Source organism: Pseudopodoces humilis, chromosome 15, assembly GCF_049639895.1.
Source record: "Pseudopodoces humilis isolate 2021_Gansu_Grassland_sample_001 chromosome 15, ASM4963989v1, whole genome shotgun sequence".
Lineage (NCBI taxonomy): Eukaryota > Metazoa > Chordata > Aves > Passeriformes > Paridae > Pseudopodoces > Pseudopodoces humilis.
The window spans coordinates 17,455-44,486 of record NC_142214.1 but is presented as its reverse complement, the minus strand read 5'-3'; the positions used below and the strand labels follow the sequence as shown (position 1 = coordinate 44,486).

The following is a 27,032-nucleotide window of genomic DNA, read 5'->3' as shown; positions in this document are numbered from 1 at the left end:
CTCCCAGATAACAAATCCAGCATCACTGTGTTCATGATTAAATCACATCCCCAAGAGCTACATGCACATACTTTTTGAACACTTTGAGGGATGTAACACCTGGCATCCGTCTATCCTTCAGAATGGTCTCTGCAGAGGTCCATTAGCAGTCAGGGAATCAGAGGCTGTTAAAAGGGAAACATCCAGCATCCCTTCTCCCAGACCCTCCAGGATTGCTGCATTCAGAGGAGGGACAGAAAATAGGAATCTGGAAGTACCAGATGGCAGCTGCTGGATGCAGCGTCGCAGCTGCCAAGTCCTTTCCAGCAAGGAGAGTATGCACTGAATGGGAATGAAAATAGTCACTGGAGCATGATAGCAGCAGGGCAGCACAGGAACACAGCAACAGCCTGGGCTGGAGAACAAGAAACACTCCACTCCAGACAAATATTCTAGAGGAGCATATATGTATATTTATATTGTTTTAACCTACACATGTATAAAGAAAAGCCTATCTGATGTAGAGAACTTCTGTGAAATGTTTAGAACTCTATTATACTAAATTATTAAAGGCAAATTGCAATAAGGGACATGCCTTTAAAAACAAGGGTTTTTCCCCCCTACACTGTCCAACCCCACTTAGCTGATTCACCAGAACCAAGGGCTTAATAAGTTATCTTGACTAGTCCCAGCTGTAAAACAAATTGTTCAAGGAAGCACTGCATTTAAGAGCATTTAAACACTCTTCTCAGACCTTGCAGAGAAATTATATAAGCATTTTCCTGAGGAAGGGATGGAAGAGGGAGGAAAAAATATATTTCAATATTTTGAAGAAATAGAATTATAATTGACTAGAATTATAGCACATGCCAGTAAGGCAGATGTACAGAGTACAGGTTGGAAATCTTTGCTTTGGCCCATAGAGGATGTAGCCATGTAGCCTTAAAAATCAGGGAATTAAGTGACTTGGTATAACAAGAGAAAACTACTTAGAGAAGTATTCTTAAACTCAGAAGAGAAGAAAGGGATTTTTGTAGAGATCTTGAAGACTGGGGTCATTTTAAGTGCTTATCTATAAGGAGACAGGACATTAGTGTATCTTTTATTCATTTAGTTAAAACAGTTCCCCTTGTGATCTCAGATTGATGTAGAACATGTAACTGCTAGAGCAAACTTGTAAAATTTAAAAAAGAACTTCCAAAATCTCAGTTTCTATATTAGTACCATAAACACTCAATTTTGCTAAGCTCATATTATTTATTAAATTACACAAGGCGTTATAACTGGAGCAGTGGCAGCAGAGCTATCTGGTGCAATTGTCACAAACATTTATACTAGCTCAGGATTTGTTCTATAAAATCACAAGTTCTGATATCTCAGAGGTCAAATTGCCTTCAGGAACAGCATAGAGCTGTCACAAAAAGATAATCATACTCCATTACATTATATTATATTAATGTATAACCAGTGGAGAAGGAAGAAGTAAACCCAGAGCTTATTTAGAAAAAGAATCTTTTACACCTGCAGAGAGGCTGGGAAAATAGAACACTCCTACCTGCAGCTTTTTGCTGAATGGTATTTTAATTGCACCCAATGAGAATCTAGGTTTCCTCTCCGAGCTAATGTGAATTCATAGCTTTCTAGAGGATGATTATATATTGGTGAGAAGGCAGAACAGAGCCTTCAGGCATAGGTATATAACAAACTTCTGAAGAGTATTCCTAGGAATTGCAAGTATGGTCACAAATTGCTGCACTTTTGAAACATAAATACAATAATGTGCTTTGCTGACCTGTGGTTGAAGTCTCTTGCCAGCGGCCTAAGACTATTTTAAGCAACATGGAGGTATCAAATCAAGCTACGAAGCTGCAGCACCGAATTTATGCTAACTGCGTCCCTGTACTTACAGGTTATCAGCTGTATTGATAAGAAATGTGCTTCTTATCAGGAGGTGGTAAATTAATAAACACAAAAATTAAAAAAGTGCAGGAGTCCTTTCCAGAGGGCTACATGTAAAGCCTTAAATAAACAATATATCGCCACAACAAACATACTGCCAAATTAACAGCAAAAACATTAGAAATTATTTACTGTATAGAAAAGGGTTATTTTGTCATTCCCCAAACAGTAAATAGTACACGTATTCCTCCAGCTGAGCGAAAAAACATGGGATTAGCTGCAGTTGGTTTCTTCTTGATTCACAGTTGCAAATAATAAAATGTTCACTGAAATAACTTGCTCTTTCAGAACAAAGTGGAAACATTCAGGTGCTAGAAGTACAAATTTCGTCTTCTGTCATGAAGCTGAATACCTGAAAGACACAGCAGCATCAGGACAGTCAAACAGCACAGTCCTTGCAATCTCTTGAGATGACGTGCAAACAGATTTGCACCTTTGAGTCTGGTGCAGAAGAACACTTACTAGAATAACCAGAATGACCCATTCAAAGTATTCCCAAAACATTGTACATCAAAGAACGAACATGGGATATGACCACTGTCAAGAGACAAATAATATGGAAGCCTGGATGCTTTGGGAATAATTTCTTAGAACAACTCACCCAGCAGTACGGTGGGTTTGTTGGTGCAAACTGCAGCAGTGCTACCACATGTGCGCTTGAGGTACAAAGCAAGGGCTGTTCTATCTTTTTGGGATCTGAAACTTGGACAGCAAGTGCAAAACAGGCATTGTGAAATGGCAGCCTGATGGTATAAGCACAAAAACTAAGGTAGATGGGGTAAAAAAACCCAAAACAAACCATGTGTCTCATTTTGATATAATGTAGAGTTTTGCTTCTTCTTTGTTAATGTAGTTATGGGAGGTGGTGATTCTATCTGGGGGAAAAATGAGCTTTTGAAATACAAAAGCAAACAAGGAAGCATCTTTAATACTACATGCATAAGCAAGTCTGCTGTCTGATTTGTTCTAAACCTGCTGGTTTCTTTACTCACCTGGAGTGGCATGGCTTACACTGGGATTTTCTGAGCCTTGGTAAGAGTTTGCTTTCCTCTCTTAAAAAAAAAAAAAAAAAAAAAAAATACTGGGGATGAGCAGAGATTCAGCACAGAGATAAAAGTAGGCAGTAGTTACTAAAGAAACCTTGTGCTTTTGCAGCCCAGCCTATAGCACAGGTGCTGAGGAGCTCTGTGCTGTCTGGCACAGCAACATACACTTCCATAGATATAAACATCAGCTGTTCTTAAACACGACACAGAGCAAGGAGAAGTATATTTAACAGATAGAGCCAGGAAAAAAGGACTCCTACAGCCAAACTAAATGCACACATCCTAGGGATTTGCTAAAGACTCCCTCTGAACCTGGAGCAGCTATTTCTTATAGATCCTTGTCAGGCTGTTTGATAATCACAAGGATGGTGCTACATGTGTGTTGTTTAAAGGCTCCCAAATATTCAGAAAGGCCCTGTATACATCCTGAAGAAAAGGGCTTTGATTTGTAATGGCTGGGGAATACTGAGCTGTTTAATTTCCTTTTCAATTTTTTCCTCACTCATTTTCATTCTGAATTTTTTGGGGAAAAGGCCTACTGTTGTTGGCAGTGCTTCCCTGTTATCAACACAAGACTAATTTAATGAAATAGGTATTTTTCTGAAGGAGTCAGTTCTTGGGGCTCCCAAGCCTTGATAGGTTCACATTACTCCCTTTGGGGAAGAGGGCACCTTACCTTGTTCATAAATGAGATCCCAGTTCAGACACTGTCTTTAAAGTAATGAAATTCTCATTCACTAGCTACACAAAGCATAGGGTGCGCACCTATGCAACACATACACAAAACCTCTGCTCATATACCATGAGCAGAAAGTTTGCATTCCAGCTGAAGATACAGACACTCTACCACGAACAGCCACAGACAGGCATTAGATGTTCTAGCAGTAGTAAGTTCAGCAAAACACCCACAGTCAGGGTCCTCATAACAACATAGCTCTGTTGTATCCTCAAAAGAGGAACTGTAGATAAACTCCTGCTTGTAATCTGCAGGCAGTCTTTAGCCCACATTCTCCTAAATTCCTGCAGATGCAATTCTGAAACTGGGTAACCAGGAGGTATTTCACAGCTGCTTATTTTTCAAAACCTAAGCCTCAGGATGGCTTCATCACATGCCTGATCTTTTTTTGTTTAGAAGCACCAGGTAGGACACACTGTATTTTTCCAGCAGACTTCCTAAACAATTTCACAACCCTTTTTCCTGGAGACCAGTGTTGAGCTGCCTGACTGGGGAACGCCCACGAACAGCAATGTAGATGTACCCCAACAGGCATCAGTGTTTTGGCCAGGAAGCCTGACCCCAGAGAGCTTCACAAAGGCAGAATTACTCACAAGAGAACAATTTTATCCAGCAGATCTAGACACTGTGGGGACATAAATGAACTTAAGGCATCTTTCTGCTGTGTGCTGGTAGTACCTAGGATTTGGATTCCTAGTAATTGTGGATAATAAACAAGCAACAAAATCACTGTGTGAATTGCATTAGCTCTGAGAAATTTTCAGGGAGCAGACATAACCTTTGGCAGGCAGAGCAGCAGTGCCTCATGGCAGGGATTTCTTAGCCAGGAGACAAGGCAAGGCTGGTCCACCAGTCCCCGTACCCACATCATTCCAGCTACGGACAGACTGGGAGGTAGAAAAAGCCATGGTCATGCTGGTAAGAGCTGCAGTTTCCCATCCTGTACTCAGAACATAAAGAGCCTGCACAGTAAAAGAGGCTGCTCAGGGATTTTTCCTGGCCACCCCTTTCTGGTCCCAGTGAGGGAGTATCTGGTACACACCATACCTGATATCCATGGGTATTAGAGATTGTGATAGCACTATGAATAATGCTTATAGTCAAGCTTATAGTCAAGCCAGAAGGTGAAATATTGTGTGAGTAGTCAATACACATTTTTTGATTAACCCATACTATATGGCTAATTGATCCCAAGTACCACAGGACATATCAGGGTTACCTACTGTAAAATATTTCTGTGAGTTTGCCTGAAGTTGGATCCAGATTGAAAAGCTTAGGAACAGACGGTATTATTCTGTCACTTTACATCAGATGCCATCAAAGAATAAAGTGATAGCATTTTCTTACCTCCCCCAGGAGCTGAACTTTGACTCATATTTTGTAACCTTGCAGGTCCAGTCATACAAGCAGAACTTGAGTGTTGCTTCATGGTGCATTCTTGCATGGATGTTAAGCACCTTTCCCGTTGCAGAAGGCCAAGAAGAGAACTGTATTTCCTGTCAGAGATCAGCTCATCAGCTGCATGCAGGTCAGGAAGGGTGTGAGGATACACTGAACTGGTTACACTGGGAGTCCCAATTGGAAGGAAGGGCCATAAATCTGCAGGTTGAGCTGGACAACTACACAGAGATGATGGCTGGCACTGGCCTACCACACCAGCAGCAGAACAATTCAGAGCAGAATTTGCCATGTTTGTTGAAGAAGATGATGGATATGATTTGCAGCAATATGAAGAGAAATTCCACTGATGGGGAAACATGCTGTCTACTTAAAAAGAGAAAAAAAAGCATCTGAAGTCTCGTCAATTCTTACTTTTTTTCCCCAAGGCAAATTCCAGTGGATTTCCAAGGGAATGCTACCAGATTGCATATTAATTTTTACAGAAATATATAATCACTTTAGTGCTGCTTATCTTAAAAATCAACACAAATTCATACTAAAGGCAGATTAAACCACTACCATCAATGTTTCTACTAAGTATTAAATGTGTACTACACAACACCAATTTAGGCAGGTTTTTGACAGCTGCAAGCTTAGACAAATATATTTTTGTTAAGATGACAAGTCATAATGCACTTACTGCATCCAGTAGTAATGGGGACACTTGGCTGGAAAATGATGACCTAGTCCTGCCAACAGGCCCATGGAAAGCTTAGGAATTACTCCAGCAATCACAGGGATTTACCCAGGAAGTTCCAACTACATAACCTAGGGCTTTACAAGTATGATTTTCTTGCTTTCTGTTTGCACACAATTCGAAATTTAAGCTCAACAGATCTTAAATTCCTTAGTGAAAGCCCCCATCCAACACCAGGCTTTATAGACATCAGTCTCACCCTTGTGCTTTGTGCTCAGGTCTTGGGGGTTCTTGGCATTGCTGAGAGCTCTAGAAAAGTGTTCATCTACCATGCTGTTAATGTCCCCTTGGAAATAGGTGAACACCACGCTCTGAGATCCCCATTCTGTTTTCACAGGCTCTTTGCTTTTACTTGGCTTTGGGGAAAGCTTCCTTGCTTCTTCCATTTTTAATGGCCAACAGTCCCTGTAAAAAAAAAATCACCAAAAAAACAAACAAAAAAAAACCCAGACAGGTCAAAGGGACAGTATTCAACTTCAAGTGCCTAGTGAGTGGTGATCCCAGCTTCCTCCCAAAAATGGTAGGGGCCAGAAGAACACTTATTAGTAGGATTAGATTCTCTGGTTTTCCGCTTCTTCCATGCACCTCCTCTTTAGTGATTTCCTTATTAGCTACTACTAAAATTAAATACTTGGGCAGAATGGGCACATCTACCCATCAGCTTTCATTTCTCACCCTGACTTTGTAAGTCTGGGCTTAGGACCTAGTACTGTGCAAATGTGCCCTCTGGAAGAACTGAAACAGTTAAAAAAATAATTCAGAGGTGGCACTATCCCTGAATGAAGTTCAGGGTGAACTTATCAAAATGCTTTGTCCAATTTAGGTTTTTGTATTCAAAAAACACAAGGATGGCGTGAAAAACAAACAAACAAACAACAAAACAAGAGCAGAAAAAACCCCAAACCCCACTATACTACGTAACAGCTGAAAATAATAATTTTAGATAAGGTAAAGTCTGAAGCACCTTAATCACTGTCAGCACAGATCTCCAAAAAAAGTACTTCTAAGAGTAATGAATAGCTTCACCTGTTAGAAAAAGACATTCAGATTAAATTATTGGAAACTAAAATAATGGCAAATTGAAGTAAAAAGAAAAAAAACAACAAAACCAAAAGAAATAACCTTTTCTTGTTTGAAACAACTTACCTAGGATCATGATGGGTCTGCCAGGTGCTTAAAACATTGGAGCAAGACTGCTGAAACACACACTGTGGGTCAGCCAGAATTTACAGTTTTAAGGCAGGAACTATACTAAAATAGTTTGCAGGAAGTCAACAGAAGATTGTAAGACTCCTTTTTGTTCTCTTTAAAAATCTCTGCTGCCAGATATGGTAAGAGTAGGACAGGAATGTCACTGCTTGCCCTGGAGAAGAATAATTTTCATGCACTTGTACAGTTTCTGGCCACGAGGGAGCAAGCTCACAGACAGAGCTCACAAGTCCTGCTCTAATCAAAATTGTATTTAGCAAGGCTCAGGCTACAAACGCAGTAAAGCATCTGCTGTTTCCATTCAATTTTCCAATCTCATTGTCAGCTCATGACACTGCATAGTATAATTGATTTATCTTGGTAGCAAAAGGAAGGTTGTTATTTTTCAGAGATCAGGGCAAGGTTTAGCCAATAGCCAGTTGTAGTGCATAAAACCTCATGACCCATTAGATACCTGTTTCCATCCAACTAACCCTGCAATACACAGCACTGCTTAACCTAGTTTAACACATTTATCTGATTTCTTTCCTAGTCATACATCCCCCAATCCTCAGAAGCTTACAAATAAACATTACACTCATCTGTGTCTCAAAGGATACTCTGAAGCGCCTGTGAAGACTGCCTTCAAATAGTTTCTCAGAATTTTCTTGCACACGAAAAAAACTGCTCAGGCTGAAAATGCGAGGATTAAGGTTGTCAAGCCATAATCTATCCCCATTTTAATGCTTAAGCCTTCTCCTACAAATTTCTTTTCCACGTTTATTATTTGCTTCCATGTCTAGTTTTGCTTATTACCTCCATCTCCAACCATGTGCTCTGTTCAATTCTCCCTGACTCATGGTCACTTGCTCATCCAGCCCTTATCTCCTGTCAGCAACTGCCAACTCATGTCTAAACTCTAGAGCTCCTTAGTCTTTATTTTAAAATTTCTATTGCTTTTTCCCCATCCTCTTAGATTCAGCTAAACACAGCAGTGGGAACAGGACTGCAAGGTCACATAATCTGATTAAGAACACAGTCTTTCATAACTTTCATAACTTTCATAACAGCTTTCCCAGATATGGAAAACTTAAAGAAACACTTCCTCCCAATACACAGGCACCTTCTCAAGGCCTATGAGGGGAAGCAGGAACTAGCACAACCCAGCCACACAACTGGAAGGACTTCGGGCACAGGAGGAGACAGTTTTTTCCCAGTCTTGTTTTAGAAAGTGTCCTGCTATTTGGGTCAGGGAACTTTACAATTGCTCAGCCGGGGGCCAATACTTGCCACTGAAAATTGTCATGAGCAACTAGAATGCCTGAGAAAGGACAAGGAGTCATCTCAAGAGCAAGAAGCAAAGCAGCTTTTCCTTCTCTGCTCCAGCATTACACATCAACATACAATTTAGAATGCATTAACGCCAGCCCAGAGGGCCACTTTTCCCACTCTTGACTCAGTAAAAGCCATCATGTCTTTGTACCACTTTATTAATATGCTTAACTAGCTCCTGACATAAACAATGCTAAAGGAGCCCAGAATTTATTTGTGTGCAGCAGCTTGTGTGATTGTGACCAGTTAAAATGCTGGAAAAATAATGTATTTTAAAGTAAAATAGGTCATCTACCTCTTTCTTTCTACCATTTCCCTAAAAATCTCTTGAGCTTTCCAACAAGCAGCCAAAGGAAGGCCAGGTATAACCTCGGTTACATCTCAGTGATCATATGTGCGTAAGGATTCTAATATCCCAGGAGACAGGACCTAAATTTGGAGCACTGTAGTCTTCATTACCTGAACTTCCTATTATTCCACCATCCAGCACAAAGTCTGCAAAAGGCAGAAATCCTTCCAACTTGTGTCTGCCACAAACCATTGTCAAAAGAGAGTAGAAGTGGAACTCAGGATGAAATGGACTCTGCTCATATCACACTACTCTTAGAATGCATTTAATAATGGCAAAATAGTGCAAATATTTGGCCAAGTTATTTCTTCTTCGTGCGGACAAGGACCCATGGTCAAGACAGGCATAAGAGTGGTGGCTGTTGACAGCTCACCACAAGAGCTAATACTTTACAATGTTTTTTACATTCCCCACCCTTGCCAGCAGTTTCCTGATTTCCTGCTACTGGAGCATCTGGCAGGGAACTCTTCATTCTTGATTTCATGTAGCTCAAACCAGTTTTTTTTTTTTAAAAAAAAAAATCAATCCCACTTCCCAAGTAGCAAGCCACAATTTAACAAGCAGGCATTCCCTCTCATCAAGTTATTCCTCTATGCTCCCTATAAGGAAACATTTGAGGAAGTCAGTGAATTCTCCTACCTTAACTCACTGTCAGCAGCATCACATCAGTCAAATTTTCTGGATGTGGGACACCCATTTTGTGTCCAGCAGGTCGGGATCCTTCCTGGGCCCAGCCAGCTCTGAGTGCACTGCAGCGACTGCAGCAGAAGACAAGCCACGTTCATGAACTCCCCACACTTTCTAGCCTCCAGCTGCACAGAATGAGGCGTTTCCTTCATCCTATCTGCTAAGAATGCATGAAATGCACTCCAACAAGTCAGCCAGGTTAGGAGATTTCAGGAATGAGGAAAATAGGGTTGCAAGTAGGTTTAGGTTTGTTTGGTTGGTTTTTGTTGTTTGTTTTTTTACGACCATGTGTACACAAAAAAGACAACACTGTGGACCTTGGAAAAGTTTAGAGTATTATAAGTTATGGCAGAGAACCAAACTTGCCCAGAATGATAAAGGACTTTTCCTATGCCATGTTACAGAATATTCACTCTGAAGTTGGTAACTACAAAACACCTTTGAAAAAAAGATTACCTGTTTCCAACCCAGATAAACTGGATAATCAATTTTCTCACTTTTCTTTGCTGGATCTGTTTTAATAACTATAGAGAGAAAAAAAAAATAATCTTGTTCTGTAAGGGCTGTAAGCAGGAAAGTTTGGGGTTTTTTTTGTAGCAAGTTTACCAAAATTAAAAAAATTAGTCATTCCAGAAATGCTGAAACAGGGTCAAACTTGCCAGTCTCAGCTGGAAAAAACACGCTGGGGAACTAGTCACCAAACTGGTGACATTATGTATTTTGTAGAGCTTTGGAGTTTGGTTACTCACCCAGAAAGCTGGAGAGCACAATCCAATTCCCTCTGCCTAAATACAAATTAATCCACCCACTGCCCTTCCCAGAACAACTTAACTACCAGGCTGGGAGAATTCCCATGATGGTGCTTAACCTTTTATTGACACACTGTTTGCGTAAAAGATTTTGATGGTGAGACAGACTGGATTCCATTCCACCAGCAAGGCGAGAGCCCTCAACATCTCCATCGCTCTGACTCCCTTTTCTAAACTGTCCCATATGGCAGACATTTGCTCTTCTAAAGCTTTTCAAGACCTTATTTGAGATCTTCCTCTCAGGCTGACAGTTAAAGCTCTCCTCAGGTTAAGGTGGCATCAATTTAAAACTCCTAGAAAGAACTACAGGGTAAAATGGAATTATAATCCCTATTCTTCAGTACAAGAATTGAATGATTTCCAGTGCTTTTGAAGCATTCAAAGTGTCAAAGCTTTGAGAATAAAAATTAAAATTTTACTTGTCCTTATCAAAAACATCTTCACAATCTCAATTTTAACTACAGTGTCTGCAGTAATCCTTCCTGCTCCTTTCCTTTCCATGCAGGTCCATTAACACCCCAAGCCAGGAAGAAGGCTGAGACCAAACCCTATAGGGAACAAATACTGTATCCCACTCACAGTTCAAGCACCGTGTCTACTGGGTCCAACTGAAAGTTCTGGCACATTAACACAAGTGGTTTATAAACTGAAGCCCCTGTGCACCAAACATTATGGTATCTTCTACTGAGGAAAAAAGGAATACCTTATCTTAAAACTAATCAGCAAAGACTTGCTCTGTTAATGAGTTTGTTTATTAAAAAGGTAGTATAAAACACAACCCCTTTAAGAAACAAATTGAAGACAAACAAAGGGTATTCTCAGATGCTGTCACAAATCTAGATATTATTCAAATACCATTTGCTTTGTAGTGTTGCTTTTCTAACGGATAAATTAAAATGATTATTTTATAGGAAGAAAATCACCTGTCAGAAGAAATTTGAAGTTTACTTACTGAAAAGTTTAATCTAACAATATACTTTCATATTACAGAATGAGCAAAAAGCCAGTTTGCTGAAAAAGGTTTTATAATTCTATAAATATATTACAGAACTTTCAGAGTATCCTGACAGTAAGACGTCAAGCTATAATGAGCACAACAATAGACACAAGTCAAATCAACACAAATACACAACTCACAGAATTCATTTACCACACTGCAGTATGCTTCCTCAAATGTAGAAATAAAAATAAGAATTTAAAATCCAATTAAAACTTATATGAATATATATATTTTTTTTTCCCCAAATTTGGCTCGGTTTAAGTTCAAGAATTCAGGATATGAATGTTGATGAAAGGCAAGTTTGGGTTTCTATGAAGCATCCAACACCTTCAAGTTTTCTTAAGTGAATTAAGCTAATTAAGCTAGTTATTTGTAATTGCTAATAGGTTAACCTTAACTGAATAATGTCTAGGACATGTTTTAGCTAAAATGCACTGCATTTAACATACTAAAGATTTTAAGTGAATTGCAGTCCTTATACAAAACCTAAGCTGTATGAGGGACTGAAATTCAATTAAAAAAAAAATTAAAAGCCAGCAGGAGAAACAGATAAACATTTTGATGCAAAATGAAACTAATTCTCTCTTTACACCTGTATACGAACATTCGAGAACCTGTGAAAAAAGAGAAAACCTCCTGAAAAGCTTTTTATTTTGAAGGTTTCTGTTTCCAGGTGTCTACCTTGGCCATGCTCCTCCAACCATGTCATCTCTGGTGAATACCTATAACTCTATAAAAATTCCTTCCCAGCAAACCACTGAACAGCATTTGATTCTAAAGCAAACTACCGATTTATCATGAAGCTAAGCAGTTATTTTGAATGGTTCAGAAAGTGATTCCGCCAAATTATGCTGAAGAATCAGTTATTACTCTCTCATATTGTATTTAAGTGGCTTTACATCAATTTAGTTACACTGAAAACTGGTAGAAACAACTATTTCTCTAGTTCAAAACTGAGCACAAATAACTATCCACAAATTGTTTCAACCTGCTGCTAGTTATTGTTTTCATTATATACAGAAGAAAGGAGACAGATTCTTTTAAAGTGAGTGTTTTACTAAAATCACAGGGATGGAGAAACATGCAGTATACTGGACCACTGGAATGGGACCTAAAAAACCTCAGAAACTGAGCAAAAAGGTTGTTTTTGTCACTTCTAATGAGCAAGAAAAGCAATTAGAAAACACTTTTAATAAAAGAAAAAATAAAGTGAAAATTCCTTTAGGGTTTTAATTTCTTACCAATTTATGTATGATGCTGATCAGTAAAAAAAAAAGTAATTTTAAAAAGCAACTCAGCCTATTTAGATTTGTTAAAATTTCCTGTTAAACATTACTGCTCTGTAAGAATTTCACAATCATAATTCAAAATAACAATTTTAACTTCTGTGAAATTCTCTGATTTCTGTTGAGACTGATTAATAAACTTCATAAGTAAGTCCAAAAAGGAAATCATCTGAAGAATTTGGTTTTAATGAAAATCTGTTGAAAAGAGTCACAGATGCATAAACCTCTCCTTGGACTACTAAATGCCTCAATAACTCAATGAATAGTTCATAAAAATATATTTTTACATTTTACTGGGGAAAACGGAGGTAGACAAAAGGAAAATACAAGTTTGAGTACAATGCCACACTTGAGAACAACATATTTGCATGGAAAAAAAACTTTTATTTCTTAAGAATCCTAGTTAATAGGAAAACCAGTAAAGCATTTGGTCTCAGTCTTTGTTGGTGCTCTACTTTAGTGTGAAGTCTAAAGGAGAAGGGGAAAGGACTAAGAGCACATTGAACTTCTGCAGCAAGCCAATCAAATTTGCACATCAATTGGAGAGAGGAAGGTTTACTGCACATACGACAATTCCTTATTTTTCAAAGTCTTATTTCAAACACTAACACTAACCTTGTTTTCCAAATCTGATACCATGGTAAGGCTTCATAGAACTTTAAAAGTTGTAGGCATTTCCACAAGTTTCCCTATATCAGTTGTAATTCCACTGTAAAACAAGTGATTAACTGTGTAGTGTTACAAAACTGTGCTCCCTTAAAAAAAACAAACAAACCAAACACAAGAGTAAGAGACCTAAAGCCTGGAGTCTAGAAGCTGGAAGAAGAAAAGGAGCACTGAAAGCAATACTCACCACACTAAACTACATCCTCATATGCAAACACTTTCAGTTCTCAAAGGTCTGTGGTGCTTCTTACCAATAAAAATAACTATGGCAGAACCAACACAACCCAGAAATGTATCTGAATACACCACTACTTACAGCTACTAAGCAGGCAGTGTTCCAAATTCCCTGAATTCTTCAAACACCTGCTCTGCTGAAACACACAATCCAGACACTTGGAAAGATGAGAAAATTTACTTTTTTTTTAGCTGGCAAGAGCTACATCTCTTCTTTATATTGCAATTCATAATGTGAAATTTGTCGTATCAGCGTAATTATGAGCCCCCGGACTTTTAACCCCTGTATTAAAATATGACAGCTATTTTTGTCGCAAAAGATGTAACTTATAACCACAATGACAAGTGATAACTTATATGCTCTTGTTGATATAGCCACCCACACATATTGACTATATATTAAAAAAAAACCAACAAACTTAGACAACCATATAGAATTCAGGAAAAAATTTGTATGGTAATCTCATAGCACAAGGTTTGAAAATAACATTTTCAGAGTATTCTGATTACCTCATGATGGAAACATAGGAATTATCATCTACAGTTTCTTGCAATCCAATATGAATTAAAAAAAATTCAAAGGATCCTCCTTGCAAATGTGCACTGGTAACCATCCATATGAACAGCATGCTAAGAATTTTTAATTATTTAGTGCCTAAATCCATGTTCTTCTATTCTTACTTATCAAAATAGTGGAATTCTAAGTTAAGACACTATGCCCAAAATAGCTCCACTCAGTTATTTTTGAAAGCCTGCCACTTATTAAGATCTCCAAAGTTTGAATATCTTCTAAGTCCTTGCTTTTGGAAATATTTTGAAGAGGACTAGAATGTGCTTTTTCCATATAAGAGCATTATTTGAAAGCATATTTTAAAGTATTCTAACTTTTGCACAACAAACTGCAGTTTGAGTTGCCAAAAGCATTTAAGTTTTATGAAATATGGAAGATCCTCCCTACTGTAAGGAGGACACAGAGCTAAGCTAAAATGTTGAGGAGAACTCACATTTGCTAACAAAGTTAACAAAAACCCTTTACTTTTATTTTAAAGCAAGAACTAATAAAGCCACCACAAAAATTAAAAACCTATTCTGATACCTACTGCATACAGACCATGAGAGTGTAAAATCAATGTTATTATGGCCTAGAATACGTGTGTTCATGCATTTCTGGTCTCTGTGACATAATTCCAGCCTCTATCCAACATCAACAGAAGATCTAAACAGGAGAAGGAAAAACTAATTTGCTGGATGCTGTGATTCAATAACCTCTCTTCACTCAGTTTACCTTAGGGTTGCTATGGCAACACTCTCTGCCACTTTCTTTAAGCTTGTGACCTGATACTACTCACCATCTGCCACCTAATACATAGCAACATGTCCAATGCATTCACCCTATATGGATCACAGCACTTGTTCAATAAAATGATCCAACATACCAGGACACAAATTATTGAAATACTGAGTTCCAAGGGCTTTAGGAAAATTAACAGTACAATCCACAAATCTTGTAAAAGCTCTGCATTACATAAGTTACATATAGTTACATAAACTTAAGGGTTGGAACATATTTCACACTCACATGATGAAACACTAACAAGCATAGTTAGAACAAAATATGTCTGATGAGTTTTACTGAGTTCTTGGCAACTTGAGTTACTTTACCCGAACAGCCAATTAATACAAACTTTTAGAACCTCATTAAATACTGTTTTTAATGAAAACTTCAAAGCACACAGTTGATGGCATTCTAATATATCTATATTTGTATGAATATTGTCTGCAGTCACCCTGAAGAAAGGGATACACTCAAACATCACCCTAAAAATCATGCTTTCATAAAGTATTAAAGATGTTATGTATCAGCTTCACCATCACTGCCTGCAAGACTGCTGTCGGTGGATGGAGCTCCATCTTCATTAACACCCTCACCATTATTCTCCCTCTTATGGGCTTCATCATTTGCATCCTCTCTAAGTGTGTCATTAACCTCTGGAGGTTGTTTCCCTTTGGGCAGTTTAAGACTACTTGATGCAGAATCCGAATCAGATGTAGTTTGCTGCTCCTTTGTGTCAGAATCCCCTAAAAATGACTCCCACACCTTGAGCCTTTCTTCCCTTTCTCTTGCAGTCTCCTCCACCTGTTAAAGAAGTGTTTATACACATCATTACAGAGTCATACTTGTAAAAATGAGTATTTACACAGATAAAATTAAACAAATATTTTTATTACAGAAATATCTCAATGCTAACTGAACTAATGATCTGTACATCCAGTCATGAAGCCTCTAAGTTGACACTTAGAGTACTCAAACAGGTCCTCTAATTTTTTGCTAAGTTTAATAATTGAGAGTGATTTTTGGAGACATTCTACAGCTTTTGAAGAGAGGCAAGATAAATGCAGACATGGGCAGGGGAAGGGTATGGGGACAGAAACGTCAAGCACTCTTAGAATTCAAGCAGATTTACCATTTGGAAGACATTTGATAAAATAGAACCATGAAAGGCTACCTGATAATCTGTTACACCATCCCATGTTTCCGCACTGAGCTGACGGCCGCCAAACCACCTTCCATTTAGAGTCAGCTTGCACAGATCAGCTTCTGTTGCTTCTTTAAATGACACAGAAGCGACACCATCAGGGTGCCTCTGTAAGGACAGGCAACTTGCATTTAATAATATTCTAACTAATGCATTCATTCCGATACCCTTCATATTGTCAAATACTATCAGTCAGGATATAGCTCCATTCTGATCATATATAATCATGTTTGAGAAGTTCAGTTTTCAAGTTTCCATGTTGCTGTATTAGCACACAGAACACAATTTTTGAACACAAAAACCAAAAAAAGGTTTCAGCTAGCTTAGCTACAAATAATGCATTCATACATTTTCAAACTTGTAACATGTATCCAAGGTCCTGGGAAGAGTTAGCTTGTCTTTACATAGACTGAAGTACTCAGGTACTTAGACATTAAGTTCCAAAAGTTTTAAAGCCTGAAAGATTAAGTCAAGTTTCCATGAACTAAACACACCCAAATGAATCCTTCACTCATATTTAAAGCAGCCTAAATGTTTTGCACCTTTGCACATTACATCAATTCTACCAACACATGTAAAAATACCTACATCAAATATGAGAACCTTCTTTACTTGACCAAACTTTTCACACTCTGTCCGCAGATCTTCTCTTATCTCATTTAGCACTAAAGGGTCCTCCTACAAAGCAATTACACAGCTTTAATTAAACACAAGCAGTCACTTCTATCAGCTTCATTTTTGCTCCATCACCAGTGGTTGGTACACATCTGTCAATCTCTTAGAAGTCCATAAATTAGGTACTGTTATGCTGAATTTTCAAAGCCACCCGGGAGCTGGCAGACATCTCTTATTTGAATTTAATAAATACTACTTGTCAATATAGCTATTTTGTGCTCATTTCTCCATTCCAACCATTACTGTTGTTTACTCCTCTTTCCATCCCAGAAAGGAATATTGTCAGATATATAGGTTTTGCAGAGAGTGAAAAACCCCAATTTGAAAAATACGTTCTTACCAACATTTTTTTCTTGCTTTTGGAGAGAGATGAATGAATTTAAAGCAGATGTTTGGCACAAGAGAATGCCCTTCCCAAACAGCAAGTTTAATTTTTTTTTCATCTGCTTAGAATCTTGCTACAATTTGTATGGCAGAAAGTTCAGACATGTTAACTTCTAACAACACGATCTACAGAAGCAAACTGCATCTTCCTACCTCAAAGTCCTTGGGGTGAAACATATTCCTGATAATAACGATGCGTTCATGCCGCATTCGAGTTGCCCCATCTTTCTTCTCTGGCCTCCAATCCAGCTGTCTAATGAAATGAAGCAACAGTAAGAAGATATTGTTGCGGCTCTCTTCAGTTTCTACAAGTATTTGTTGAAAATAAATCATAAATTAGGCATTTCTTGCAATATATTAATATATATTTTGACACAGAGTTAAGTTATTCTTCTAAAAAACACAGTAACTTAGTAAGCAAACCCAGGTTTATTATTGCTACAAAGCATTTGAGGTTTTAAGGCACTTAACAGTTCATACAAGGAATATAAATAATTTTTCAATGTAAAGTATTTCTTGTAACACTGAGAAAATATTTCTTTCCTAATATCAATTCAGATAAATGAATCAGCTGTTTTCAAGTGCAATTAAAATGTCAGTATTTTACCATTTTTTCCTAACTCATTCTGTAAAAAAGGAGATCCACTATTCCCCTAGGTAAAATTTACCTGCATTTATTTAAAAGAACATGCAAGAACACCGACTCTTCCATAGACGTTACTACAAGATGTACTTCGTTCCTCAGTGTAGAGCCACTAACAAACTGGTCATGTAATCCAGCATGTCTGTTCTAGGACTTTGCCTTCTCTCAGCAAATCTTACTTCTTGTAGAAATGCCTACTTCATATCCTATTACAAGAAACCCCCACAAGTTTACTTGCACTTTTAAACCTCAAGATCATATACTGGGGTGGGGAAATCTTAAGTTTCTTCTTGTACCTGCTACTTTAGCTGAAGAAAAATTTGATTTCTGAGGAGAGTAGTTATACCAGTAAATTATGCTCTTCAACTCAAAAGGGACACAGTCCTTTTACTCACACAAATTGCTGTCAAATGCAATTTCATAATTTTCATACACCTGCCTACACACTGGAGACTTCTTACAGCAAGAACTGTCAGTGTATCTTTGGGGCAGATACATTTCAATCTACTTCTGGCTTTCATCGACAAGATAACAAGAAGCCTTTGCTCCCCCTATGGGAAAACATTTCTGCATTACTACTTACAATGCCGAGTGGAATGTTGCTTTCACTGAAATATCAAAATTATTCAAACTTTTTTCCTCTTTAATCTGCATCTTCTTGGTTCCAAAAGGCAGAACAAATTTTAAGTAACAAAAGCAATGAATCAAGGTACAATTCAAAACCCAGTATATTTTATAGCAGAGAGAGATGTCTGGGGGAATCTACAGAGATTTTAGTATTTGCTCCTGTGGCAGGCAGCATTTCTTGCCCTTTGCAACTACTGCAGTATGGCACTGAATATACATGAGCAGCCAGTGTTATGACCTTCCAACAGTAAGCCCAGGTATTGTGACAGGACTCGCACACTCTTATCCACTGAAAATGAAGACAGCATCCTCTTTCCCCAGAGTTGTAATATTTTCTTCTACATCTGAAGGTACCATTGCTCCCTATGTACTGTTTTAATATGTGAATCACAAGAAGTTCATTATATCAACATTTAATCTAGGAGTTAGTCCCCTTCAAATGTGCAATAGTTAAGCTATTGCACTGTCAGACAACACTTATATTTTGCAAAATTTAGCATTGTATTTGAAAGAAAGCACCACTTTACTAACAGCACTTAGAACTCAAGCAATATTTTACTGAAATAAAAAACACAAACTTCTGCTGTTGTGACAACTTCTTCTTGTAGTCTTTACATTTCTTCTTCTTTTTGCTTGCATCATACTCCCCCTTCAGTTGGAACTTTGCAACTTCCACATGCAATTTATAGCCTCGGATTTCTGCTTCATCCAGAAGCCTCAAAGCAAGCTGAACTGATTCTCTCTGTTTGAAGATAAAACAAGGCACAAACTTTAAAGCACGTGTCAAAATTAAATTGTATTCCAATAACATGTCATTAAGTATACTGTGCTAAGAATCAAGTCTCTGTCACTGAAAACCATAATGCCATCTTCTCACACACAGCTGGCACTGTTTTCTTGATCAAAAGCAGTATTTCTTCACTCCCATTGTAACTGATTAATACTTCCAAAAACAGCTGCATATATTTAATTCAAATATGTCATAGACACTAAAATACAATATCCAAGCAAGCTGATGAGCTTAAAAGCAAAAATAAAAAGGTTCCAGGGGACTGATTTCCTATAAAATTTGTATCACTTTTCCAAGAACAGCAGATGTTGAGACTCTTAAAAAATTTTTAATGCTTTCCTAAAAGTCCTTTAGAGTGAAGACAGTATTTATGCTAGGGTGATCCACAGCCCTAACTACTACAATTACAAAATCAGCACAGATTATAAGCCATTTGATGATTTAGTACTGCCTGGTGCTTCTTGCAGAACTAAAGCAGGCTGCACTTGCAATCACCACCTTTCCAAATGATTCACAAGTGAAACACATAAGGAAACAGTACTGCAGCCTGAACTTTTATACCTTAATAAAGAATGAAAGCAGTTTTGAACCAAACCAGTTCCCAGCTAAAAGCTGTAAATACAAGACTACAGTATGTTCCTTCCAGGCTCGTTATTTCTGTATTCTTGGTTACACAGTGGCATATTTTCAAAGTAAAAGGTGAGGAGCCTTCCATTTCAACCCATAATGTCTGGCACCCAAGACAAGAGCACGTAAAGACATGTTCAGCAGGTATTATAGCCATTTCCAGGCAGAGGGTAAGGTTGGGTAAGAGGAAACAAACGAGGTAAGTGGGCATTTCTGGAGTAAATCTTTAAAACAGACACCTCTATTCCAAACTGTGCTTTAGATTTCCAAGAATCTTCTGAATGTTATTCTGAAACAATGGCCATATTGTGCCTCCAGTGGGATGGAAAACTGCATTCCACCGCATCACTGACCTTCAGATAACAACAGAGGCCATCTCCTTTAAGATTTCCTTCCTTATCTTTGTACAGCTTGATCTTGTGTTCTTCTGTCTGAGGATCTCGCATGATGATACCACATTTTGACATAACTTGCACAAATTCATCTTTTGTAATGTCTGGAGGTAAACCTGCAAAATAAATTCAAACAGAAGGCTTAAATATGGTCTATTTTTATAAAAAACCTCATGAGAACAAATCCTCCCATAGTGTTTCTTTAACCAAAAGATATCAAAATAAAGGACAACATTTTACATACACTGCAAGAAACCACTTCCCTTTAGGACGTTACCTTCTAAGCACTACTTCATACTGGTATTTTGAAAATCGTTGTATCTTGTAATAGGAATAATGCACAGAAAGATCTCTGTGCTCCCTTATATGCACACTTAGAGATTTACTGTCACACATGCCATCAACACTGCAGTGGACACCAAGGCCTCTGCAAATGTAACTCTCCTGCCCAAGCTTCAAAAGTTGCACTGCACCTCTAGGTATCAGAGGCAAAAAAAAAAACAAACATAAGAATGCAACCGATAAACAGACAACTGTTTTCTCCACTTACAAATTCAGTAAGAAGGATAACTGATAATGTATAGAGATTTTAACATCTGAATGCTGAATTAAGGATAAGAAAAAAACCAAAATTATATACATATATATAAATAAATAAATATAAAACATATAAATTATATAGATGTCCCATGCTTGTTTGGCCTGCATGAAGATTTTTGAAAATGCAAGTATGTACACTTCTGTGACTGCTCACAACCACCAACTGTACCTAAGTACATGCATCCAGAGACAGCACCCCACCACACTAAAGAGGTAGAAAAGCACCATAGTAAGAGCACAGATAATTTCGAGCTTTCATATTACTCCTTTTGCTCCCGAGATTTTTTTACTGTTTCCTCCTTCTTACCTAATAATTATTTGTTAGACCAAATGAAAATTATAGATTAAGTGATGCGTATAGTTGATCCACTATCTCATCATAAAATTGTCATTATCCTAGTCCATAAAAGCCTACAGAAATTGTTTTTCTTATAAAAGAATAAATTGGTGACTTGGCTGACACAGCTCACACGATTTAACAGATAAAAGCATGGAATACATCCATTCTACTTCTTTCTCACATGTGCAATTTAAAGGTCAAAAAGACATTATGCAGTAAGAACATAACATTAAGTATTAAGTAGCTTGCAAGTGATAGGCATTAGAGACATATATGATTCTCTTTTACCATCTTTAGCTCTAAGTAGATGAATAAACACTATTACTTACCTGTCACATAAACATTCGTGTTTCTGTCTTCTTCAACATGAAACCACCCTAAACACAAGAGTTTAATTCAGTTATGGTAATATATTAAACATGGGAGCATAAATGCTTATATTCCATCAGATTTCTAAGAATTTTTGCTTGCTCACAGGGAAGCTCTGAACATGCCTTAATTTGCATTTTTTCCCCTTTGTATACAGATTCAGGATACCTATGAAATACCACACAATTTTAGAACCATTCTGAAAATTACCAGCACAACCTTATCTTTGCTGCACCAAGAAACAACAATCAACTGCCAGTTTTCCCTCAGTACAATACACGTCACAGCCTCCACAGAGGGAAGTGCTCAGTCACTTACCTGGCTCTAGTTTCCTTTTCTCCGATTTTTGTTTTGGATCTGTTTGGTTTTGTCCTGTCTTATTTGCTGATGGCTGTGTTCCTGATGTCTTAGAACTTACTGGTTGATTACTTTCAGCGGCTGTACCAGAAGCAGATGAAGTATCATCTGTCTCATTCGCAGGGAAGCCATAGTTGGCATGATAGGTTGCCAGGAAATCTTCTGTTATCTGAAGAAAAAATAGGAAAATTAATATGAAATTTCAAAGAACTATAAATTCAGGTTTATATTTTAACATTAGTTAGGTGATGGTCATTTTCTAATCTGGCAACATAGAAAATAATAATATTTTAAAACTTTTAAAATGACCTTTTCAAAGCCATACACACAACAAGAAAAATCAGTTCAGCCATTACCTGAACTAGGCCAAGACACAAATTCCATACAGCACATGTAGTTTTTACACAAACATTCCACAGGTTCTGCCATTTTTTAAACAAAGCTTTCTGCTTTCCATGTGAATTAGATCTGCATGAAGGACAGAAACCAAGTGCTCCTAGCTGTGGTGAAGTGATAAAGTGATACTGATGGTAAGCCAATAACTTATCCACAGATGATGAATGACTGACATTTGCAGGCATCTGCCTTTTCATGGAATCATTTCCAGAGATGACATATTTGTGTTGACAGGCAGTAAATATTGCACTTAACCAGAGATGTGCTTTAACACATTGCTTCTAAGGCAATAGGCTTTACTTTATGTTCAACGAATTGATAAAGAATTAGCTTGCTTGCTTCCAGAGAGAGACTATATTCGGATAAAATATAACATCGGCCAATTCCTATGTTTAGAGGTCAAAATAAAAGAAAAAACGCACAAATTACACCCAGCACTTCTAGCCATTAGCAATCACACGCAGAGATACATCACAGCTGCTTTTGTTAGCTTAGCATCCCTGCATTATGAAGTGTTTTCTGAAGTTGCACACTCTGAAATATTTTCCCAAAACTGAGCCCTAGCCTTTGAAAATTTTATCTGACTCTGACCTTTTCTGCACTTGCTTCATCTGTATTCAAAAGGGAACAAAATTTAATGCCATTAAGCTACTGTAAGAGAGCAATTTCAAGTGTCAGTGATGAAAATGTAATTTCTTATCTTTCATAATGATTGGAAACTTGATGTTTCAACTCTAAAATTTCATTATGACAAAGCAGAAATGCAAAACTGACAATAACAGGCTTGTCAGAAATAATGCAAGATGCCATGGAGTCCCATAACATCAAAGGTTAGCACAAAATAGCTCTTAGGCTAAACAAGATTTGCCACACACCTCAATAAAGAATGGAAACAGCTGCTCTTACAGCTATGACATAACACAGCATCAAGACAAAGTACAACTACACTTAGTGAAAAAAGAAGACTCTGCTCTAATCAGATTAATCACGTGCATTATCTTTGACATTAGCCATCTTAGCAAATCCTTAGTGCCACAGTTGATGAGATACAGAGAATTAAGGCGCTTCGATACTTGCTGGTGAACAGCACTATTAATTTTCATCAGAGAACCTACTGGAAAATTACTGATTGAACCTGCAACAGGATTATTTTTCATCTTCTGGGGGAACTGCATTCTGTTTAAACCTCCACTTATTCTTAGCAAATTACCTACCATGGACTATCAAATTTTGCCACTCAGTAACAAAGATGGTTTTTGCACAAAATGCTATCATCCTACCATGTAATGATTACCACTTCACCTTGAAATGTCTTTTTACAAGCACAGAGGAGTTTATATATATATATATATATATATAAATATATATAAAGGGTTTTTTTTGTAACTTCTGTCATACCATGACAGCACAAAAAACAAAAAGTCAGAGAACTACTTACTGGGGACTTCAAACCAGTTCTAGTGGATAACATCAAAGAGGTCAGTCCTACCTGCACATCCATACAGTTTGGGGTGATTAAGCTTATAGGAAAAGAAACACAATACTACGAGGCATGTCAGTATGTAATTAACTGTTGGTCCCACTAAAATGGAAAGGAATAGATTAACCAAATTAAGAACAGACACCCTGTGCTTGCAGATGACAGCCAATGTCTGTATTTTCACAGCAAGTGATGCAAGCAGCAGATGAATTCCACATGTTATTTTGTGCTATGTCTGTGAAGCACTACAAAAAGTTTGTATTCATCAATACAGTAAGACTGAAATACAAATAATTAAAGAATAAATTATGCTACAATTGCTTCTATTACATATTTTATTGTCTCCAAATTTTTCTGGGGAATGCTGGCAGAAACCTTCATTCACTTTTTGCACTGCTTTGAAATATGTTTTAGTAGAAGCTTGGAAGACACTGTATTCCCAAAGCAGAGCAGCAGTGCAATCCCAGTCTGTAGATAACAATTACTTATACCAGTTAGAATATTTTCATCTTTTGTCAAGAAACAGATTAAAAATTTCATTACTGCCCATGGAGAAAGAAGTACAGCTTCTGGTTACAACAGTCTCCTCAGTTTATCTGGATAAAAAATCCTACTAGTAATCATCTCACAAAAGAAGTAACCTGAAAAACTATGTCATCCAGCTGGGTAAAGAATCTTTGTGCAGTACTCTGGGTCATGGATAGGTCATCAACTTCTATCATACTCACCGATGAACTTTTCTGTTCTTATTTAACCTGTCCAACCCTTAATGTTATCTCCTCTCCAAGACAGAATAGATAAGAAAAGCACTTAAGAAAGACAAATCCTACTGACAAGACACATTTCAAAAGAGAGGCGAGAAGAACAGGAAGAAATGGGATCAAAACAAGAACCCTTTTACAAATTATTGTGCTTACTTGATATAGCACCCCACAGGGAGCCAGATATACTCATTTCTCCATGGCTCTGCTATGTGAGTCTGGATTTTTCACATTTTTACCCATCCATAAGCCATCTGCTCCACAGATACCTTCCTAGGTTTACACACACTCAAACTTGGCACCACAGGCTTCACTCTCACTCAGATTCTCTGAATTGCAATGAATTCAGAGTCACAAACTAGAATTGGCATATTACATCCATCAAGGAGATGCCATAAAATGTCTTATTATTAAATTAAGTAATTGCCCTCATTCACTGCTATATAATAACAAAACTACTAGTTCATTTGTATGTCAGTAGATTGGCTCAATATATTAATTTTATGTTCATTCTCCCCTTGAACAGTCATGTTATTATAGCAAGATCATACTTTATACTTAAAATATTTAATAATTTTTTTTTTAAATTAGAACCTGCAATGTATTTCCACGCCGTGAAATGCCACTAAGACAAATACACTTACTTTTCAAGTGCACTTCTAAGACTGAAGGACATGGAACAACATATCTCTTATTTGAAATAATTTTCAGATAACAATAAAAGAGGCATAATACAACTCTATTTTCATCTAGACCTCCCAACATACGAGTTCATTTCTACACTGCCCACAAAGAGATCACCACAGTTACAGAGACCTAAACACATCCCAGGCACCTCCGATCAACATCCACAAATATAACCGTGACTTCATCCCAGGCCCAAGCAACTCTACAAACTCTCCGCCAAGGCGAACAGCCAACGCACAGCTCCTCACGACAGCGTAGCCGGTCAAAGACGGAGACCACACCGTGGTTTCGCCCCTAAAAAGGTGTGTTTTGGTGCTGCAGACCCTCACAGCAGACACGACGCGGCTGAATCCGGACACCTCCGTACCGACGAGATCCAGCATCAACCGCTCCTTCCTCTCCCCCTTCCTCGGGGCTCCCCAGTACCCACCTTGGGGAACCAGGCCTTCTTCTCCAGGTCCCACTCGTAGGCAGCCCCGTCCGCCGGGTCCACGTAGGTAAAGGGGTCGGACTCGCCCTCGTCTTCGCCCTCGGCTGGCTTGGCCTCATACTGCTGCTGGAGCTGCAGCTGCCGGTAGAACTCCTCGTTTCCGTCCTCGCTGCTCATCCTGTCCCGTTAACCGGGCCTCAGGTATCCGCGCTCCTTCCGCCGCCGACTGAGGAACCCCCGCCCAGCCCGCCCCTCTTGGTGGCGGAAGCGCGCGCGGACAGCCCCGCACCTCACGCGGCCGCCGCGGCCATTCCGCGCCCCAGCGCGCGCGCACACTGCACCGGAAACATCCAACCTGCCGCCATACCTTCCGCCCGTCCCGCCCCTTTACCCCGAGCTGTAGCCAATGAGACGAGCGGTAGTTGGTCAGGCGGGGAGCGGCGGAGCCAATGGGGAGCAGGGCGGGAGGGAGGTGAGCCGCTCCTGGGGGGGCGGAGCGGGCGCACGCAGCGGGAGGGGCCAGAGGCAAGGCGGGGCCAGATCATGTTTTCCCGCCTCTGGGCGGGCCCTGAGGTCAGTGGGTCCGCCGTGGGGCGGGGGTGGTCGCCGCAGGGGCCCTGTCCCTTTTTCTGTCCTCGCCTTTTTTTCCCCGTTTCTCTTCCCCCTCAGGCGGCAGCGCTGTTTTTCCGCGGGCAGGGGCTCTGCATGAGGGCAGCTGCCCCCGGCGCACCAGACTGCTTTGGGCGAGAAGCTGTAAGTTGATGGGCTTTGCATGGGCAGTACTGCAGCTTTACTTACATGATAAATAAAATATTGGGGCAAAGTCCTTCCTGCTGCATGCTTTTCCCTGTTGCGCCTACGACAGCCCTGGACAGTGAAGCTGCTTGCTGCCAGTGGTGCTGTGCAGGATTTGCTGCCGTTTGGCACTGCAAGTGTACTCATGTCCTACTGGAGACAGGGACACAACCAAAATTAGAAAAATTAGATTGAAATGACACTCTAAATGTCAAGAAATAGCATTGCTTCTCTCTGCCCTCTTGACTGAGGGTGCCGAGAGGTTGTGTTCCCTTAGGAAAGGGTTGGTACGTCGTATTAGTGGGATGAAGCTTGGCTTCATCAGCTTCACTCAATTCCTTTTGCATCAATGAAGTCTGCAATTAGCACTGTCTGTGGATACTTAAATATTTTAAATACAAATTTCTCTCAGTTCTTTTAAAAGCCCTTTATCTAGTGTCATCTTTTGGTTTTTACAGTGCAGCCCAGACAGCATTGCATCAAAACCGAATTTTAATTGCTAATGTATTTTAAAGTATTTCTATTTAGAGGCTGAAGCAGCACACTCTTCTTGTTTTCTTTTGAAAACCTTAACCTAGAGTTATAAAACCCCTTGTATCAGTGTACATGTTATACATGAAAATTGAGCTGAACGGCTCCAGCAAAACTGGCCGTGGCTGTTTGCCTGGGGCAAAATAATTTTTCCACTCAGAAATAAAAATTATAAACAGAAGTTTTCTGGAAATTAGTATACC

At 38.7% G+C, this 27,032-nt stretch overlaps 2 protein-coding genes across 5 annotated transcripts; both read right to left on the bottom strand.

Annotated features, from left to right (window-relative positions):
* Positions 1-1,216: 1,216 nt before the first annotated feature.
* On the bottom strand, positions 1,217-9,651 carry VGLL1 (vestigial like family member 1). 4 transcript variants are annotated; one of them, XM_014255259.2, is made up of 6 exons: positions 9,366-9,651; positions 6,822-6,883; positions 6,057-6,262; positions 5,068-5,487; positions 2,931-2,990; positions 1,217-2,290 (listed from the first exon to the last, which is right to left on the bottom strand). In XM_014255259.2, the coding sequence occupies exons 3-6, from the start codon at positions 6,241-6,243 to the stop codon at positions 2,250-2,252; spliced, it is 708 nt and encodes a 235-aa protein (XP_014110734.1). In that variant the 5' UTR covers positions 6,244-6,262; positions 6,822-6,883; positions 9,366-9,651; the 3' UTR covers positions 1,217-2,249. The 4 variants fall into 4 exon arrangements, with proteins under 4 accessions (XP_014110734.1, XP_087918798.1, XP_087918797.1 ...); XM_088062672.1 differs by having other exon boundaries at positions 5,068-5,484; XM_088062671.1 differs by lacking the exon at positions 6,822-6,883.
* A 1,507-nt stretch (positions 9,652-11,158) lies between these two features.
* HTATSF1 (HIV-1 Tat specific factor 1) lies at positions 11,159-25,842 on the bottom strand. The gene is made up of 9 exons (XM_005526089.3): positions 25,504-25,842; positions 21,711-21,918; positions 21,353-21,400; positions 20,045-20,199; positions 18,853-19,016; positions 17,158-17,257; positions 16,534-16,623; positions 15,916-16,053; positions 11,159-15,545 (listed from the first exon to the last, which is right to left on the bottom strand). Exons 1-9 carry the CDS (start codon positions 25,678-25,680, stop codon positions 15,261-15,263), a joined length of 1,365 nt encoding a protein of 454 aa, XP_005526146.2. The 5' UTR covers positions 25,681-25,842; the 3' UTR covers positions 11,159-15,260.
* Between the last annotated feature and the right edge of the window lie 1,190 nt (positions 25,843-27,032).

What these genes read in the sequence shown, in the direction of transcription:
- VGLL1 (XM_014255259.2), bottom strand. Translation starts at nt 6,243, where the DNA reads ATGGAAGAAGCAAGGAAGCTTTCCCCAAAGCCAAGTAAAAGCAAAGAG. An exon ending in CCTGAGCACAAAGCACAAGG is followed by an intron (nt 5,488 to 6,056) that starts GTGAGACTGATG and finishes TCTCTTTTTAAG; the next exon opens with TAGACAGCATGTTTCCCCAT. An exon ending in TGTAAGCCATGCCACTCCAG is followed by an intron (nt 2,291 to 2,930) that starts GTGAGTAAAGAA and finishes TGTGTCTTTCAG; the next exon opens with GTATTCAGCTTCATGACAGA.
- HTATSF1 (XM_005526089.3), bottom strand. Translation starts at nt 25,680, where the DNA reads ATGAGCAGCGAGGACGGAAACGAGGAGTTCTACCGGCAGCTGCAGCTC. An exon ending in CACGAATGTTTATGTGACAG is followed by an intron (nt 20,200 to 21,352) that starts GTAAGTAATAGT and finishes TTTATTTTGCAG; the next exon opens with GTTTACCTCCAGACATTACA. An exon ending in GCCTCTGTTGTTATCTGAAG is followed by an intron (nt 19,017 to 20,044) that starts GTCAGTGATGCG and finishes ATCTTCAAACAG; the next exon opens with AGAGAATCAGTTCAGCTTGC.